The sequence below is a fragment of the Scyliorhinus canicula genome, chromosome 23, assembly GCF_902713615.1.
Source record: "Scyliorhinus canicula chromosome 23, sScyCan1.1, whole genome shotgun sequence".
Classification (NCBI taxonomy): Eukaryota; Metazoa; Chordata; class Chondrichthyes; order Carcharhiniformes; family Scyliorhinidae; genus Scyliorhinus; species Scyliorhinus canicula.
In genome coordinates, this window is record NC_052168.1 from 7515518 (window position 1) to 7534780 (window position 19263).

At 47.7% G+C, this 19263-nt stretch overlaps 1 protein-coding gene across 2 annotated transcripts in view; it reads left to right on the forward strand.

Annotated features, from left to right (window-relative positions):
* The window catches only part of aldh16a1 (aldehyde dehydrogenase 16 family, member A1), a 65925-nt gene extending 47523 nt beyond the window's left edge, over positions 1–18402 (forward strand). Inside the window, exons 11-17 of one of the 2 annotated variants that reach the window (XM_038783461.1) lie at positions 464–569; positions 1599–1759; positions 1852–2019; positions 3541–3745; positions 5447–5632; positions 7876–8001; positions 17757–18402. In XM_038783461.1, the coding sequence (XP_038639389.1) occupies positions 464–569; positions 1599–1759; positions 1852–2019; positions 3541–3745; positions 5447–5632; positions 7876–8001; positions 17757–17930 (1126 nt within the window). In that variant the 3' untranslated portion in view covers positions 17931–18402. The remainder of the gene's footprint in view (positions 1–463; positions 570–1598; positions 1760–1851; positions 2020–3540; positions 3746–5446; positions 5633–7875; positions 8002–17756) is intronic. The other variant, XM_038783463.1, reaches the window with a different exon arrangement.
* Positions 18403–19263: the final 861 nt, after the last annotated feature.

Sequence of the window (19263 nt, forward strand, 5' to 3'; positions counted from 1 at the left end):
ATTCCCTTGTAAATTTGCATTCCCTTTCTTGCTCCCGAGCTCTCCCCATGCACAGCTCGAGCGCCCTCTTTACTTTTGGTCCCTGTCCCTCCCTGCCTCATCCCTTGCCTTGACCCCCTGCCCTCCACACAGCTCGCTCCCACCTCATCCCTCCTTGTCGCTCCTCGCACTTATCTGCCACATCCCCTCCAGGTCCCTCCTTGCCTCACTCCCCCCCCCCCAGTCCCTCCTCGTCCCTCGTCTCCTCAAGTCTCTTCTCCCCCCCCCCCCCCCCCCAGTCCCTCCTCGCTTCCTCGTTTTCCTTTTTTCTCCTTTATAGCTCTTTCCTTTCCATCCCATCTTTATCTTACCCCCCCCCCCCCCCCCCACCCCCCAACCCTCCTCCTCTGCATTCCCTCATTTAATTTACAGTGGTCCATTTCAGTGTTGATATCGCAGATTGGCTAACGAATACTCTCCTTAGTTTAAAGGCCGGTGCAGTCTGGGTCAACGGACACAACATGTTTGATGCTGCGGCCGGCTTCGGTGGGTACAAAGAGAGTGGATTTGGACGGGATGGTGGGAAAGAGGTCAGTGCTGGAGGAGAGGTTATGAGACACATTTCACACCTATTATGGGCCAGGGTTTAGAGAACCCCAAAGTGTATCATGGAGTTCACCTGACCCACAACTTTTAGTAGATTGTGGTATGGGGAGCACACGGCCCACTCTGCAGGTGTGGTACAGCAGAAATGGAAAAGTATGTTTTAAAAGCAAAACAATGTTTATTCTATGAACTCAAGTTAACCTTTTTGAAACATAGTGAACATCTTAGCAACCATTAATTCAAATACAACCCCCAAAGAATACAATAAGTAATCCTTAAGCTGTCCTTTTAACATCCATAAGACTTTAAACAAAACACTTTTAACAGAAGCACATCAGGTTAAAGTCACTACTGAGAGCAGTTATTAGTTTTAAATCACCAAAGGATCGATCTACAGTCTTTAGATTATATAGAGAGAGACTAATACACCTTCTGGCTGTGACGGCAGCTATCCAGCTCTGAAAACGAAACTAAAACACACCCTGCAGCCAACAGCCTAAAAGGAAAGTAAAAAGCTGACTGACAGCCCCAGCTCCACCCAGACTCTGACATCACTGCTAAACACTCATTTCTTAAAGGTACATTTCTTAAACACCCATTTCTTAAAGGTACACTCACATGACACACCAATTTGAATTGTTCTAATTGTGCATTCCCAACGACTACATGTAAAGTGAATTTTTAATAGACATTGTTTGGCGATGGGTCTTTCATCCAGGACAACTTGACGTCTCTTTTTAAAAACCAATAGATTGAAAGATACGTGGAAATACTGAGGAGGAATGTTGTGACTGATGAGGAATCATTTTAGACTTTCTCCTTTTAGTGCACAGGGGAAGGTGTTCATGTTGTGTTGGTGTGGGATCTGTGCAACTTAAAAGGCAAAGTTACCCTTCATTCTTGGGTCAGTTTTTCAGTTTGTTGCGATTCGCCACCTTGGGTTGAAACAGAAAAATAGCTTTGAAGTTGCTCACCACCGGCCTTTCATCCTCCTCCCTTACTCTCTTGTCTAGGGCTTGTATGAGTACGTGAGGCCTACCTGGGAAGAGCGCCCTTATCCAAACCCAGGTGAGATCCAGTATAGCACGTATGCGGCAGTACATGGAGCAGACCTAGCACCCATCCCAGGGCAAATGGCACGACCCAAGCTACTGAAGACTGATGCTGTTCCGAGGTGAGAAAATGAAGGAACTTTGTCACTGAGTGCGAGAAGTGTGACTGTCCTCGTATGCCCAGTTGACATGCTGGTGTTTTGTTTACCCGCAGCGTTGACCGTACGTACAAACTGTACTATGGAGGCGCCCAGAAGAGGCCTTACAGCATGTACTCTCGGCCCATTTTTGACCACACCGGCAGAGCCCTGGCCTACGTCGGGGATTGTAACCGGAAAGATGTCCGCAACGCGGTCGAGGCTGCTCACGCAGGAGCTCCCGGGTGAGTGTTTGTAACGGTTCTGCTCTGAGATGAATCCACGTGACGGTAGGATGCGGGAGGGACCTTATAGAAACATATAAAATTATGAAGGGAATAGATAGGATAGATGTGGGCAGGTTGTTTCCACTGGCGGGTGAAAGCAGAACTCGGGGCATAGCCTCAAAGTAAAGGGAAGTAGATTTAGGACTGAGTTTAGGAGGAACTTCTTCACCCAAAGGGTTGTGAATCTATGGAATTCCCTGCCCAGTGAAGCAGTTGAGGCTCCTTCATTAAATGTTTTCAAGATAAAGATAGATAGTTTTTTGAAGAATTAAGGGTTATGGTGTCCGGGAAGATAAGTGGAGCTGAGTCCACAAAAGATCAGCCATGATCTCATTGAATGGCGGAGCAGGCTCAAGGGTCAGATGGCCGACTTCTGCTCCTAGTTCTTGTGTTCTTATGACGGTGTGGATCTCCGCTTTCAGTTTTCACCCAGGCTCAGTTCATTCTGGGAACTCGTTTCTCCCCACCCTTGTTGATTCTTATCAAGAGGATGGTACTCCATGGGAACGGGGATCGGTAGCACTGTGGTTATAGGACTGGGCTGCTGATTCAGAGACACAAGTTCACATCCCATTAGGCTGCTGGGGAATGGAATTTGAATAAAAGAAATCTGGAATTTAAAAAAAAATAATAATCTCAGTAATGGTGACCATGCATGTCATGATTGTGTAAAGACCCATCTGGAGGGCAGCACGATAGCACTGTGGGTTAGCACTGTTGCTTCACAGCTCCAGGGCCCCAGGTTCGATTCCCGGCCCCGGATCACTGTCTGTGCGGAGTCGGCACGTTCTCCCTGTGTCTGCATGGGTTTCCTCCGGGTGCTCCGGTTTGCTCCCACAATCCAAAGATGTGCAGCTTAGGTGGATTGGCCAATCTAAATTGGCCCTTAGTGTCCAAAAACGGTCAGGTGGGGTTACTGGGTCATGGGGATAGGGTGGAGGCGTGGGCTTTGGCTGGTGCAGACTCTATGGGCCGAATGGCCTCTTTCTACACAGTAAATTCTATGATTAAGGCATCAGGCGCTTCAAACCACTGTGACAACCTTCGCCCGCATGCCCTGCAGCAGTTAACAGTGACAGCTCACCACCACCATCTTCTCAAGGCGCCAGGTCAGGACTGGGCAATAAATGCTGCTCCTGCCAGCGATGCCCACATCCCATGCATGAATTTGGAAAAAAACCAATCTCCGCTGTATCTGGATACAAGACGGGTTGCGCGTTGGGCAGTTTTCAAACTGAGTGCAGCAGGTATTGGGATCTGTCTTGCAATTGTATGAATAGTCATTGAAGATCGTCCAAGGTGCAGAGTAGGCTGCCCTGGCGGGAGAGAGAGACCCGATGCGGTTTAATTAGGATTAAGCTGTTCCAGCTGATTCTCCGAAGTCGTCGGCTGACACAAGGATAGCGTGGTCGGAGTGAGGAATCCGTAAAGAAAAGCAGCACAGGGCAGTGAGGGATTTGTGATTTTTGTCCCCTGCAGCTGGGGGAAGCGAGCCGCGCACAACAGGGCTCAGATCGTTTACTACATGGCGGAGAACCTGGAGGTGCGACGGCAAGAGATGGCACAGCACCTGAGCAACCTGACTGGCGTCAGTATCGAGGATGCCCTGAGGGAGGTGGACTCGTGCATCGAGAGACTTTTCTACTGGGGCGCCTATTGTGACAAATACGGCGGCACAGTCCAGGTGGGTCAACTGGATTGCATGTTGAGTTGGGAAGAATCAAAACAGTTGCTCGATGGGGTTCACCCTCCACCCCTTCCGCACCACCGACGACGGCCCACTGGATAAATGTCGAAGCCGGTGTTGAACTGAACTTGCACAAAGCTCCGGTAACTCATTTGCGCTGAGCAGCCAGAGTGCTACGATTGCATCGGTAGCATGGTGGTTAGCATAAATGCTTCACAGCTCCAGGGTCCCAGGTTCGATTCCCGGCTTGGGTCACTGTCTGTGTGGAGTCTGCACGTCCTCCCCGTGTGTGCGTGGGTTTCCTCCGGGTGCTCCGGTTTCCTCCCACAGTCCAAAGATGTGCGGGTTAGGTGGATTGGCCATGCTAAATTGCCCGTAGTGTCCTAATAGTAAGGTTAAGGGGGGGAGTTGTTGGGTTACGGGTATAGGGTGGATACGTGGGTTTGAGTAGGGTGATCATTGCTCGGCACAACATCGAGGGCCGAAGGGCCTGTTCTGTGCTGTACTGTTCTATGTTCTATGTTCTAATGCAAGCGACGTGAAAAATCCGACAGTAATATCCTGCTGAAGGCTTGCCTACTTAAAGATGGTACCTGTGTCGGGATTCGGAACAAGGACAAGGGACAATCTTGCATATGGTTTCCATCTCCCTCACCCCCACCCAAATAGTGGACAGCCATTCACTGTCTCGAAATGCCAAGTGGGTGAAGTGTCAGGGGACTCATGATCTGCCTTGAGACCACGGCCGGGATTCTCCGGCCGTTTTGTGGCGGCAGGATTCTCTGGCAGTGAACCACGTGCCCGCTGGCCTCCAGACGGCATGGGGTGACGTTGATGGGAATGCCTATCGATAGCGGTGGGAACAGAGTATCCCGCAGCCAGCGAGCGGCATACCATCAGGAAACACACAGCTGGGAGGCCGGAGAATCCGCCCCATATGCCAGAGGGTGGGAATAAATTGACAGGCAGTCGGGAGGCTTGAGTGACAGAGGTTAGTGTTGGTTGTGAACGTGTGAGACAGCAAATAAGTGGTAAGCATGACTAAACACCAACGTGCTGTGACATAGAACAGTGGGCCGGAGGGCAGCGCAGTAGCACAGTTGTTAGCACTGTTGCTTCACAGCTCCAGGGTCCCAGGTTCGATTCCTGGCTTGGGTCGCTGTCTGTGCTCCCCGTGTCTGCGTGGGTTTCCTCCGGATGCTGCAGTTTCCTCCCACAAATCCCGAACATGCTGTCAGGTAATTTGGACCTTCTGAATTCTCCCTCTGTACCCGAACAGGCGCCGGAGTGTGGCGACTAGGGGATTTTCACAGTAACTTCATTGCAGTGTTAATATAAGCCTACTTGTGACAATAAAGATTATTATGTTCCCCATTTGAAGGGTCCTGATCCTCCCTGTTCTCTACTCACAGGAGACCAGAGTTCTCACTCTAAAGTGGCAAAATCATAAGCAGTAACCTGAGAATAGGTTTCCCAGCGAGGAACTCGATGGGCTGAATGGCCTCCTTCTGCACTGTAACCCTGTATAGATTTGGCAATTTACTGTATTGATTTTGTAAGTGAAAGAAAAGAATGTTGTGCATTGAGGTAACAAGTTGCTCATTGCGTAATAATAGATTATCTTCTCACTCAGTGGTTGTAAGGGCTGTGTGGTTTATTAAACACTGACTCCTCTTAACGTTTCTTCCTGGCCTGAAGGAAACCCTGCTTTATGGCGCCACAGTCATGGTTCGGGAGCCTGTTGGGGTGGTCGCCATTGTGTGCCCGGATGAGAATCCCTTGCTCAGCTTTGTGAGTCTCTTTGCTCCAGCCATTGTTCGAGGAAACGCAGTCGTCATTGTCCCCAGTGAGAAGTATCCTCTGCCAGCACTGGAGCTCTACCAGGTACAGGCGTGAATTTCAGGGTATCTGTGCAGCAATGCGATATTGTGTCCTTGTAGAAAGCGTCCCACCTTTCCCCCTATTCTTCGGTTGAGCTGTAATGTATTGCTGTATGTACAACCAGTGAGACGAAGTTTAACATTTTTGAGCGTCTCAACCCACCTAATTTAACGGGTTATCCACAGCGATAGATTCCATCCCTTTAATATGCTGAGCTAACTGAACTCGGATGGGCTGTGGTTGACCCCTTAAAGAGTTTCTGCTGCGGATTCCTATCCACGGCCCCCATGTTGAAAAGCACAGGTAGAAATATTAGTGAAAGTGACATTGAAGCCTTTATGCTCAAATAGCATGCTGACTGGGTTCACAGCTGAGGCCTGGGGTGCTTGGGCGAGTTACCAGCGGTGTCCCAGCACGGTAGAGCAGTGCCATCTCTGGGTGAGAACAGCAAGAAGAAAAAAAAATCAATCTTCACGGATATTAGGTTTGATGACAGATTTGATCATTGCGGTAAAGATTCCATGTAAACTTTGCTCTGGTAAATTTTTGGATTTCTTGGACTGTAGCGCCCGGGATGCCAAGCTACAGCTGCCTGTTGATCAGAAAGCCGCCTTTGCAACATTCCCCTGAAACAGCGCCTCTGCTTTCACTCGTGCCACAGGCCCAAGTGGCAGAGCTGGCTGTATCCAGCCATGTCGGGCGTGACAGCTTAGCCCAGTTTGCTGCAGCATGGTGACTCGTATGTGGATTGACGAGCACCTTGGAAGATCGCAAGTGGCAGAGGGATCTAAAGTTGTGGGCTGCGCACTCCCAGTTTTCCTCCGTGTTCGACCCACTGCCTCGAATTCTGCATGCCACTGGGCTTTGCACTTAATGCACTGTTAGATCTCATGAATCATGAACCCTGCACACCCAAATATAAATAGTTTCCTGTTTTATTTCCTCCCTGGGTCTGGCTATGGTGGGTCGATGCCTTGCCATCGAATGTCCACGGTCGCATCGAACTGGTTGCTGCAAAGTTTTTAAAAATCACTTTAGGATGCCCGTTGCAATCGGGAGAGCTAGTGCTAGCATTTGATACACTTTTCCATATTTTTGAAGCCAGCATTGGCACTGACCGCACTCAGTCACGCAGAACCTGTCAGGTACACAATTAAGCTTCTGTTATCCTGTTCTCTGAAATTCGCCGTAATCTTAAAAAAGCGCTGTCTCGACATGCCCGGTTTTGTGCTCCAGACTTGTCCAGTTAATGTGTGGATTCAACTCTGCCTCAAAACAATAACAAGTTGGATTCCTATAGCATTCCTCCTGCACGAATACACCAAATACACACTGGACGAGCACATCGGCTAGAATTGATACATTGGGCAGTGGTTAAAACACTGGTGCTAATTGTGGTGCACTGTTTGATGATAACTTCAATAAAATTCTGCCGTTCTTATGAAAGATTCAAAGCAAAGATTTGACCGATGAATTAAAAGTTAGTGTGTAGCACTGTGGTTAGCACTATTGCTTCACAGCTCCAGGGTCCCAGGCTCAATTCCCGGCTTCAGTCACTGTGCGGAGTCTGCACGTTCTCCCCCTTGTCTGCAAGTGTTTCCTCCGGGTGCTCCAGTTTCCGCCCCCAAGTCCTGAAACACGTGCTGTTGGGTGAATTGGACATTCTGAATTCTCCCTCTGTGTACCCGAACAGGCGCTGGAATGTGGCGACGAGGGGCTTTTCACAGTAACTTCATTGCAGTGTTAATGTAAGCCTACTTGTGACAATAAAGATTATCATTATTATTTTTAAAATTTAGAGTACCCAATTCATTTTTTCCAATTCAGGGGCAATTTAGTGTGGCCAGTCTACCTACCCTGCACCCCTTGGGTTGTGGGGGTGAAACCACCGCAAACACAGGGAGAATGTGCAAACTCCACACTGACAGTGACCCAGAGCCGGGATCGAACCTGGGACCTCGGTGCCGTGATGCAGCAGTGCTATCCACTGCGCCACCGTGCTGCCCCCAGGTTATTATTATTAGAAAAGTATATTTTCCATTATGGCCCCATGCCTTTATGATGCTATAGAGATAGAACCATCCTTCTCAATTCACAACTGCAGTGTTGACATTTTAGTAATGTTAAAAAATTGTCTTAGTAATGATCAGACAGCAACTTAGTAACAAACCTTACCTGCGGACTAAAGCTAATCGACATGAGCATTGCACTTTGTAAGCGAAGAACTCTTATTTCTGCTTCCGTAGGTCTTTGAAACCTCGGACCTTCCAGCCGGTGTTGTGAATATCCTGACTGGATGTCGCGATCACCTTAGTAAATCCTTGGTAGAGCATCAGGATGTCCAAGCCATGTGGTATTTTGGATCGGAAAAGGTAAACTGTCCGCAGTGGTGGGGGGGGGGCTTTCTTTGCTGTAGCTGCTGTTGCTCATAAGCCAAAGACAAAGGAAGTGATTTACAGACTGGAATCTAATAATGGATTCCTGCTGGATTTATGTAACACCTTTAATGTAGTGCAATATCCCAGGGTGCTTCAGAGGAGGGTCTTCAAACAGAATTTGACTCCAAGCCACTCAAGGTATTGGAGCAAAGGTTTGCTCAAAGGGGTAGATGTTAAGGAGCATCTTTAAAGTTTGGGGAGGGAATTCCAGTACTCGGGGCCCTGACAGCGACCTCCAGTGGTGGAGCGATGAATGTCAAGGACGCGCAAGAGGCAAGCATTAGAGGAATGCCAGAGGGCTGTAGAGATGGGAACGGTTAAGGCCGTGGAGGGTTTTTGCAAACGCGGGTAAGAAATGCGAGGCTTTGTTCAATCAAGAGCAAATGTAGGTGGTGAACACAGTTGTGATGGGTGAATGGGACCTAGTGTGAGTTAACATGGGAAGCAGAGGATTGGACGACTTTTAACCTTATGGAGGCTGGAAGGGTGGCTAGTTGGAGGTGCGCTCGAATAGTCAGAACTCGTGGTGATAAAGGTATGTTTGAGGATTTCAGCAGCAGATAAGTTGATGCGGTCAGGTGAGGCACCAGAAGTAGAAATAGACAGTCTTAGTCATGACAAGGATATGTAGTCAGCAGTACGTCTTGGAGTTGAGCAAGTCATACAGGTTGCGAAAAGCTTGGTTCAGCCTCGAGAGTTGCCAGGGAATAACAGATACCAGGAAGTGAGATAAATGTGGAAATGTAATTGAGAGTTTCTACATGGAATAACAAATAACAGGAAGTTGAGGTGAAAGCCGGAACATTATTTGCAGAAACCACGGATTGGGATAAAGGCTGGAATGTCGTAGGAAATTCCTGATAGTTTACATATCGCCAACCGGTATCGGGTAGTGAGCCGAGGGCAGGAGCCTGATTGATTGAGGTTCCTGATGACTTCTACATTACAAAAGAATGTAGCAGTTCCAGTCATGAGCAGTCCTGGAAGTAAACTCAGGGCTGGATCCTAATGGAGGACTTTGAATGGTTTCCACCAAACTAACTAATAGCTGAGGTGGTTTTCAGGCTGTTGCCTGTTGGAGAGGTGCAGATTATATTCCAAACCGAACGCACTGCCCAATGTTTTTAGGCCTGATCTACACCATTGAGTTTGATGAAATGCAGAGTCAGTTTCTAATCCTGGCGTCAACGCCGTTGCGATTCTCCTGACTTGCCCTGCCGGCCGTGATGAGGTTTTCACCCAGACCCGGTGGAAACATGCAAATACCAGATTAACTTCCATTTGAATGTAATTATCGGGCAGGGTGCCTCCTGGGAAGCTCCAGACCGCCACATCCGGGGTCCCGCTGTCGGGAATCGGGGCCTGTCCTGAGAAATGGGGACCCGACCACTTGCACTCCCAAGGGGGTGAGTACTCTCCCTACACTTGCCACCAGGGTGCCGAGGGGTCCTTCATGGGAGGTGGATGTTGGGGGAACCTGTGCCGGGCTGGGGGTGGCTCAGGTCAGGGGCCTTACCTGAGAAGGGGGTCATTTGGCTGGTCTTCCCATCTGCAGCCTTGAAACACCTTAAACTGTCAGCATGTCAAAATTAAAGATCTCTGGGAAGAGAGTGAAAGTCTTCCCATCCGCAGCTGAAGCCCTTTTTACTATCTTGTCAGCATGGCAGATTCAAAAACCTGTGAGATGAAGGTATTCCCATCAATGTGGTGGAGCCTTTGAAGTGTTTTTTTTCAGTCAGTTTCATTGCCCTTTAACTTTCTGAAGCCTCTGCAAGGTTAGAAGCCTAAAAGCTTTGAACTGCATTATTTACATTCAATCCACAGATTATTATCTTTTACAAGCCTTTTGATTGACAGACCTAGGCCTTTTCAAAGGAAGGACTACTGTTGTTTACTTACGTAGCTCAACAGGGTTCCATTAACTCTGAAGAGCAACTGTTTTTCTAACCACGTGGTGTTTTTTTAAAAAGAGGCTGTCTCTGTGTTCTGAAGAGCTTCCTAGAAATACCGGGTGCTCAGAACAAAGGGTCAAGGGGTGGTGCTTGAAGGTGGGGAACTGCAGGTTGGTTGGGGGGGGGGGGGGGTTCTTGCCAGCGATTTTGGGCGGGTGGGGGGGGAACGGACCTTGGCATTGAATGGCATCAGAGTCGCTCCTAGTGCCAACTGGCGGGAGCACCTGGTCTACATTCGGGAGCATCACGGCCATTATATTTTTCTATAGCTCATACTTCATGTAGACAGGTTTTAAAGTTTTGTTCTGCATGAACTTTAACTAGAAATGAAACTGCAACAGGAACTTGCAAAGAAGACAAGGCCACCCTCCCCCCCCTCCCCCCCAATCTATTTAAACACTGCTCTTCTAGGTTTATGTTCGCCACGGTGACCAGACTTGTTTAGCCACGGTGACCAGATTGTTGTTTAAGACGCTGCGTCTGTACGCATGCAGTCTGAGCTTCGGTCTGAGGTGTGAATAGTTTCAGTGCAGTAAATGAACAGTACCAGCTCACCTTTGCTTTCTGCTGTGGAGTGTATTTTAAAGGTCCCATTTTTAAAAATCCTGCGAACACAGGTAGGTAATGGCGTTTGTAGCTCTTTCAAGCGATGGCCACTTTTTAATAGTTATGAAAGGGTTAACTGTACATTGTACATTGGATGATTTTGATCGTGTGGTACATTCTGCACGAGGAAGCCGTTTTTTAAACCATCCTGCTATCTGTGATTGGCTTTACTTTGATTCATTTTGAAGATAAGGTTTTGTTAGCAATGATTTCTCACGGGGTGTCTCTCATTTTAAAATCGGGACGTTTTACTGTCTCGGAAGTGGACCTTTTCCAGTGTGTCCTCTGTGCAATTGTGTCTGCAGTCAATATATGAGCCCAGAGAGAACAAAGCTGGTTTGGATTCATCGAGCCTGTTGCACGTTGGGCAGGATGGAAGTGTGCAGAATGTGTCCCGGAGCTTTTAATTTTTCCATTATATTTTCTTTGACATTTTCACGGCGTGACCAAATTAAAAGGCTGACCTCAGTTTATTTCAGCCCGGGTGATTGTGTCGTGAGATTAATAAACCTGATTATTGGAAACTCTAGAAGTCGTTGGAGTGTGCTGACCTGTCACTGTTTCCATACAGGGGGGAAGTTGTGGGATAAAGTGCATTGCTTCTAAGGCACATCAAAAAGCTCTCTGAGCCTCGCTGATGAGCGTGTAGAAAACAGCAGCCCAACACCCGCTCACTTTCCATAGAGAGGAAATAGCTGGAGGGTAGCACTGTAAGTTCGTGACAGTGCCTCTGATCTGGTGAAACAGAAATAGAAGCCTTGTATTCACACCCCCTCTTAAATTTCTGACTGTGACTGCTAAATACCACTCGCTCAAACTTTAGATCTGAGGAATAGTTAGGGCAGTTGGGTCTTTGACCTGGATTCACTTCACAGTAAGTGTTTCCACTTTGGAAAGGCCTTGCTCTGTGTACGATTTCCCGGAGGTCAGCGGTTGAAATCGTAACGCAGACCAGTCTTGTACGAAATGGATATACGAAGAAAGACTTTGACCGTCAGCATTTCCCCTTAAAATGGTTCAAAGGAATTAGCCACTTTTAGGCTTTGGTCAAACCTATGTCGGTGATGAGGGGGCGGGGGTTAGAGAGCTCGATTGTGTGAAGAAATAGGATTAACACGCAGGACCGCTAAATTTTATATTGCGCACTGGATAATCATAGAAACATAGAATCCCAACAGTACAGAAAGAGGCCATTCGGCCCGGTGAGTCCACACCAACCCTTCGAAAGGCCACCCTACCAAGGCCCAATCCCCCGCCCTATTCCTATAACCCCACCCAACCTTTGGACACCCAAGGGGAAATTTAGCACAGCCAATCCACCTAACCTGGACATCTTTTGGACTGTGGGAGGAAACAAACCCACACGGGCATGGAGAGAACATACACACCGCTGTGCCGCCTCGCCGCCCCTAAAAGTGTTCCCCTTTAAAATGTGCCCAGTGAGTTGAGTCATCATTAGCTATATCGCATGCAATGGTGGGGCTGTACAGGTGGAGGGAAAGGAAATGGAACAGCTTCATAAGATAACCAGATACGGGTGTAATATAGAAGATGGTGACTTTCAAAGGAGGGAAGACACCAGTCCTGAGTGACATGCATCCCAGAATGCAGAGGAAGTAGTAAACGCCACGATTAAAACCTTCAAATGTCCTTAGATATGGAAGTTATGCTCGAGCAGTATAACATTGTCCGTGTAAATCCCTTCACAAAGTAGGAAGTGATGGACAGAGTAATATGAAAGTTTCTAGCAGTCATGGATCTGATTAATATTCATTTAAAAAGACATGGGCACATTGAGGGGATTTTTATGACAGGGCTCTGATGAGTCATGACAGTTCTGTGAGAAAGTAGCGGAGCACATTATTAAAAGAAAAACCATGTGTGAAGATCAAGGATGATAGGTGGATAGATCTTTCAATGGCGCAGCAAAGACTTGATGGACTGGACAAACATCTTTGTTATTGCAGTATTCCACAAGTGAAAATGAAATGACCCGTTTTAGTGTAAAGGAAAAGTTACTTTTGCATTGGATAATCAAGCTCCATTTAAAACATAAAGCCAGCCTCATTTTTTTGAGTATTGAAGTTCCAATGGCTGATCAAATATTGCAATAATCTGAGCTCTACGTTGCCCACACTCTTGATTACTTTTGAGCGAACAATTAGTCAGATTCAGGTGATTGAGAGCAGAATTCTGGACAGGAGGCAGAGAGAACCTCCTTGCTCTGAATTTAATGAGTGCCGTCGAATATCTTGCCCAGCCCAACAGGCGTGTGTAGAGTCAGCTTAACACATTGTCGGAAAGACAGCGCCTTCAACAATGGAGTCCTCCCTCGCCTCCATACAGATAATGTTTTCAAAGTGTCTGCCACGGACCATTGGTGGTCTGCGAGGGGTCCTCTGTGTGGTTCGCAGACCCAAAAATGCGACTCGGTGAAGCTGGTGTTTGACCACAAAGGTTTGGTTGACCTTTGACTCCCATACACGCTCCTAGCTTGAGACCCACTAATGTAACTCTGAAGCACCCTCTGCCACCCCTGAAAACGTACAACTATGGCAATCGTGGGCAGTGCGGTGGCGCAGTGGTCAGCGCTGCTGCCTCACGGCGCCGAGGTCCCAGGTTCGATCCCGGCTCTGAGTCACTGTCCGTGTGGAGTTTGCACATTCTCCCCGTGTCTGCGTGGGTTTCGCCCCCACAACCTAAAAGATGTGCAGGGTAGATGGATTGGCCACGCTAAATTGCCACTTAATTGGAAAAGATTAATTGGGTACTCTAAATTTTAAAAAGATTTTTAAAAACTATGACAATCGCATTTTCAACACTTGTGGGCTGAAATCATTGAGGAGGATCTGGGTGAACGTGGAGCCCAGCAGGAGATTGAAAAACTCCAGCTAGAAACCAGGCATCATCTCGTTGATGTCTTATCGATGTCATGGTTATGTCACTGGACTAGTAATCCAGGGGCCCAGGCCCTGGGGACACGGGTTCCAATCCCACCATGGCAGCTGGTGGAATTTAAATTCAATTCATATGAAAAATATGGAATTGAAAGCTAGTCTCGGTAATTGTGACCATGGCAACTATCATCAATTGTGGTGAAAACCCTATCTGGCTCACTAATGTCTCTTTACGGGAGGAAATCTGCCGTCCTTACCCGGTCTGGTCTGGCCTACATATGACTCCAGACCCACAGCTGCCTCTCTGAAATGGCCGAGCGAGTCACTCAGTTCTAGGGCATTTAGGGATGGGCAACAAATGCTGGCCCAGCCAGCGACGCTCACATCCCCGGAAAAGAATAAATTAAAAAGCTTCATCATTCTCCCCGGTAATTCTGATTATTTTCTTTCACTGTAGGAAGTGATAGTGGGTGGGGAAGGCGCTGTCGGTGATCCGCCGAGTCTATTATCCCACCTGAGTGGTCCACAGATGAAGAGGTTTGAGAGCAGCGGGCGGCACGGTAGCACAGTGGTTAGCACTGCTGCTTCACAGCGCCAGGGTCCCGGGTTCGATTCCCGGCTTGGGTCACTGTCTGTGCGGAGTCTGCACCTTCTCCCCGCGTCTGCGTGGGTTTCCTCCGGGTGCTCCGGTTTCCTCCCACAAGTCCCGAAAGACGTGCTGTTAGGTGAATTGGACATTCTGAATTCTCCCTCTGTGTACCCGAACAGGCGCCGGAGTGTGGCGACTAGGGGCTTTTCACAATAACGTCATTGCAGCGTTAATGTAAGCCTACTTGTGACAATAAAGATTATTAATAAGATTATTATTAGATCATGTGTTTGAGTTTAGATATAGGGTTGACCCCTAAATCGGATTGCTGCCAGTTGCTTCAGACTAGCAGTTAGTCGAACCGCTCTCTGCCCAAGCTTCTTTGTCCACTTTGAATGTTTAATATGTCGTCATTCTCTCACCTTTGACTGGCAGAGAGGAAACAACAGTCCCATTTCAATCCCTCCACAAGGTCAGTCAAATATGGCACTCTGCCGTTAAAAATTCACGCAGTAATATGAGGCACATGCTCACAATGTAATTGTTTGATCGGATTGTGAAACCTAGCCTTTAACTGTTACACGTGGTTGATCAGTCCACCACAGAGCTTGTTGTTGCTTCAATTCATCTGTGGCATTTTTTCTTAAAGCTCGTCACATAAGGTGATGGCTCTCTTCTGTGTCCTGTTTGAATGTAATTTGTGTAATTCCCCTCATTAAGAGCCGGCACACTGCCCAAAGTCATTTCTTCCTGTTGCAATGTAGGTCAGTAACTGAACCTCGCCCTGGGCTAAAAGCTAGCCCCTGTGGGCAAAGTGACAAAACGGTTGAGAATTGTTACAGCTCAGGAGGGGAGGCCATTTGGCCCGTCATATCTGCTCCAGCTCTTCTGAGCAGTTGATGTTGTCCCACCCTCCCGCTTTCTCCTGCCCCCCTACACATTATTCCTTTTTAGGCGGATGTCTCATGCCCTCTCGAATCATTTGACCCTGCCTCTACCACACTCGGGCAGTGCATTGCCGACCCTAACTCCTCGCTGTGTGAAAAAGCTTTTCCTTGCGACACCTTTTTGCTTCTTTTACTAATTGCTTTAAATCTGTGTCCCTCTGGTTCTCGATCCTTTCACGAGGGGGAACGGTTTCTCCCTATCCACTGTCCAAGCCCCTCCATGATTTTGAATGCCCCTCTCAAATCTCCCCACAGCCTTCTTTCTTCCAGGGAAAACGGTGCCAACTTCTCCAACGTACCTTCATTATTGAAGTTCCTCATTCCCAAAACCATTCTCGTAGATCTTTTCTGCGCACTCTCCGATGTCGCATCCTTCCTAAATTGCAGGGGCCAGAGCTGGTTGGGGTACTCCAGCTGAGCGAAAACTACTGTTCTGTGCAAGTTCAACATGACCTCCTGTACTTGTACTTTATGCCCCCTTTCCTCCACTTAATACAGCCGAGGGTACTGTGTGCTTTATTAACCATGCCCACACCCTGTATTGCCACCTTCAATGACTCAAGCACATCTACATTCAGGTCCCTCTGCTCCTGCATCCCCTTTGGAATTGTGACCTTTAGATTGTCCCTCCATGTTCTTCCTATTAAAATAAATCATTTCACATTTCTCCGCATTGAGCTTCACCTGTCACCTGAGCTTCACCTGTCATCTGTTCATTCAACCTGTGCTTGCTGGGCTCATCTATACATCGGCACGGTGGTTAGCACTGCTGCCTCTCAACGATAGGGACCCGGGTTCCATTCCAGCCTCGGGTCACTGTCTGTGCGGAATCTCTCCGTGTCTGCGTGGTTTTCCTCCGGGTGCTCCGGTTTCCTCCCACAGCCCAAAGATGCGCAGGTTAGGGTGGATTGGCCGTGCTAAATTGCCCCTTGGTGTCCAAAAGGTTAGGTGGGGTTACGGGGATAGGGTGGGGGCGAGTGCTTAAGTAGGGTGTTCTTTCTAAGGGCTGGTGGAGATACGATTTGATCTTAATTCTGTCTGTATTGTCACCCAGGGAGCTCTGACTTTGCTCTTTTCACTCTTTCTTTGACTTGGTAATTGCGAAAATGCCAGAGAACTGGAGAAATGCAAATGTTACCCCCTTGTTCAAAAAAAAAGGCGGAAAGATAAGCTCACAAACTTACACACCAGTCAGTTCAACATCAATGGGGCAGCAGGGTAGCATGGTGGTTAGCATAAATGCTTCACAGCTCCAGGGTCCCAGGTTCGATTCCCGGCTGGGTCACTGTCTGTGTGGAGTCTGCACGTCCTCCCCGTGTGTGCGTGGGTTTCCTCCGGGTGCTCCGGTTTCCTCCCACAGTCCAAAGATGTGCGGGTTAGGTGAATTGGCCATGCTAAATTGCCCGTAGTGTCCTAAAAAGTAAGGTTAATGGGGGGGTTGTTGGGTTACGGGTATAGGGTGGATACGTGGGTTTGAGTAGGGTGATCATGGCTCGGCACAACATTGAGGGCCGAAGGGCCTGTTCTGTGCTGTACTGTTCTATGTTCTAATGGTGGGGAAAACCTCCAGAAACAATAAATCGGGACAAAATGACAAGTCCCATGAACAAGCGTGGGTTAATTTAAGGAAGTCAGCATGGATTTCCGAAGAGAAACTAAATGGTGCTTCACTAACTTGCTGGAGTTGTTTGATGAGGTAACAGAGAGGGTTGATGAGGGTAATGCTGTTGATGTAGTGTACACGGACTTCCAAAAGGCTTTTGATACTGTGCCGCACAATGGACTTGTGAGCAAATTTATAGCTATTGAAAATTAAATGAAATGAAAATGAAATGAAAATCGCTTATTGTCACGAGTAGGCTTCAATGAAGTTACTGTGAAAAGCCCCTAGTTGCCACATTCCGGTGTCTCTTCGGGGAGGCTGGTACGGGAATTGAATCATGCTGCTGGCCTGCCTTGGTCTGCTTTAAAAGCCAGCGATTTAGCCCAATGTGCTAAACCAGCCCCTATTTTATTGGGGTAAAAGGCTCAGGAGCAACATGGATACAAAGTTAGCTGAGTGACAGGAAACCGAGAGTAGCGGCTAATGGATAGTTTTCGGGCCAAAGGAAGGTTTGTTGTGGAACTTGCCAAGAATCTGTGTTGGGGCCCTTGCTTATTAATGATCTGGACCTTGGTGTACAGGGAACTATTTCACAACTCTGGGCTTTTCCCATTTGAGGAAATATACCTTGATTGTGCCCGAAGTACCTCCTGCTTTGAAGATAGCCCACTGTTCAGCTACCATTTTCCTGCCAACTTTCGACTCCAGTTTGTTCAACCCAGATTTTGTTCTTGTTGCAATGAAGCTGGAATTCCCCCAGTTCATTACTCTTACTCTGGTCTGCTGCTTGTCCTTTACCGTAGTCATCCTAAACCTTCTGGTACAATGATCACTGTTCCCTAAATATTCTCCTACCGACGCTTCATTATCTGTAAGGCATTTTGGAAGAATCTGTGCTTTAGAAAGATGCCAAATAAATCCAGAGTTGCATGATTTTGATGGAAAGATTTACAGGTCAGTGTACAATCGGTGGCACCGAAGAGTTCCTTTGTAAAGCTTGCAACATGGGGCGCACCCCATCGCTTTCATTCATTAACTTTTTCTTTATATCTATTTTTTTAAAGAACAATCGTCTTTTTCTGTTGTCTTCTATAGGGGTCCAAGTTTGTTGAATGGTCGTCAGCTGCAAATGTGAAGAGGACCTGGGTGAATTATGGGGTCCAGCGAGACTGGTGGAACCCTCAGCAGGGGGCAGGAGAGGAGTTTCTGTACCATGCCACGCAGTGCAAGAACATCTGGATCCCGATGGGGGAAATCTTTGCCAACTAGAGCCACTCTACCTTGGGCCCAACAGACTGCAACGCTCCCCACCTTTCCAGAGAGTAGCACTTCTTTCTGGAGGGTGGCAATCAATGATTTTCAAGGAGCTAATTTTGGCTAAGCTCATGTGCCTTTCCCATTGTAATACGAATATTGGGTTGGACCAAAAGCAAAGCTTTTCAATCTAATCAACCTGGCCGTCACTTCCTCTCGTGTCGGCAGGGTGTCTGATGAGCGGGAAACTGCAGGTTGCAAAATCAAAGGCATAATGGCCATCGCGATTGCAGATTTCAGAATTGCACAAATTGGGGATCAGAACTGGATCACAACTCCCGATGACAAAGCTAACCTTTCCGATGACGAGCACATTTAGATTTTTTTTTTTCGAATGCTTTACCGTATCGACCGTCAAAAATTGAAGTGTGTTTCCAATTTTGTTCCCTGCCGTTGAGATTATTTCATAAAGATGAGCACCCAGGCATCTTGCTAGTCCTTTCCATCTTTCTTCTGTTGCTTCTCTTGCGTCCCCCCCCCCCCCATCCCAGAAGTTAGCTCCCACACCCATGAAAGCACATCTCTCCCGATTCACTATGTGTGAGGATAAGTCACGTGCATAATCAGCGTCCTGTTCTACCCCACGACCGTCAACTAGTTGGGTGTTTTTGCTGATTTTTCTGAATCAGGAATGAGGGTGATAGTTTTGTACACTTGCTCCCAAGAGTGTGACCCACCAATTTGCGAACATTACGCGCAAGGAAAGCTTTCTGTTGGTTCGTGCTCGATGGCCATTATTAGATGGAAAGACGCAGTTATAGAAAAATGAGTCTTAACAAATGGAAAATCTCACCCAGGATTGCTGAACACATTTCCCACAAGAGTTGCAAAGCTCTGAAAGAGCTGCACCACACTTTCACGGCCCTCAATCGATTGTGATCCTGGGACAATCATCCATACTCCGAGCAAATGTTCTCTTTGAGAATCTATAGTATTTTAGTGTAATAAGTTGCGGGTTGAACCTTTTGATCAACTGTCAGGCAGGGAGTGAGTCTTGTGTAAATCCACCGTAGCTTTACATAAGAACTAGGAGCAGGAGTAGGCCATCTCGAGCCTGCTCCACCATTCAATAAGATCGTGGCTGATCTTTTTGTGGACTCAGCTCCACTTACCCGCCCGCTCACCATAATCCTTAGTTCCCTTGCTGTTCAAAAATCTATCTACCTTTGCCTTAAAAACATTCAATCAGGTCGCCTCAACTGCTTCACTGGGCAGGGAATTCAACACACTCAATACCCTTTTGGGTGAAGAATTCCTTCTCAACTCAGTCCTAAATCTGCTCCCCCTC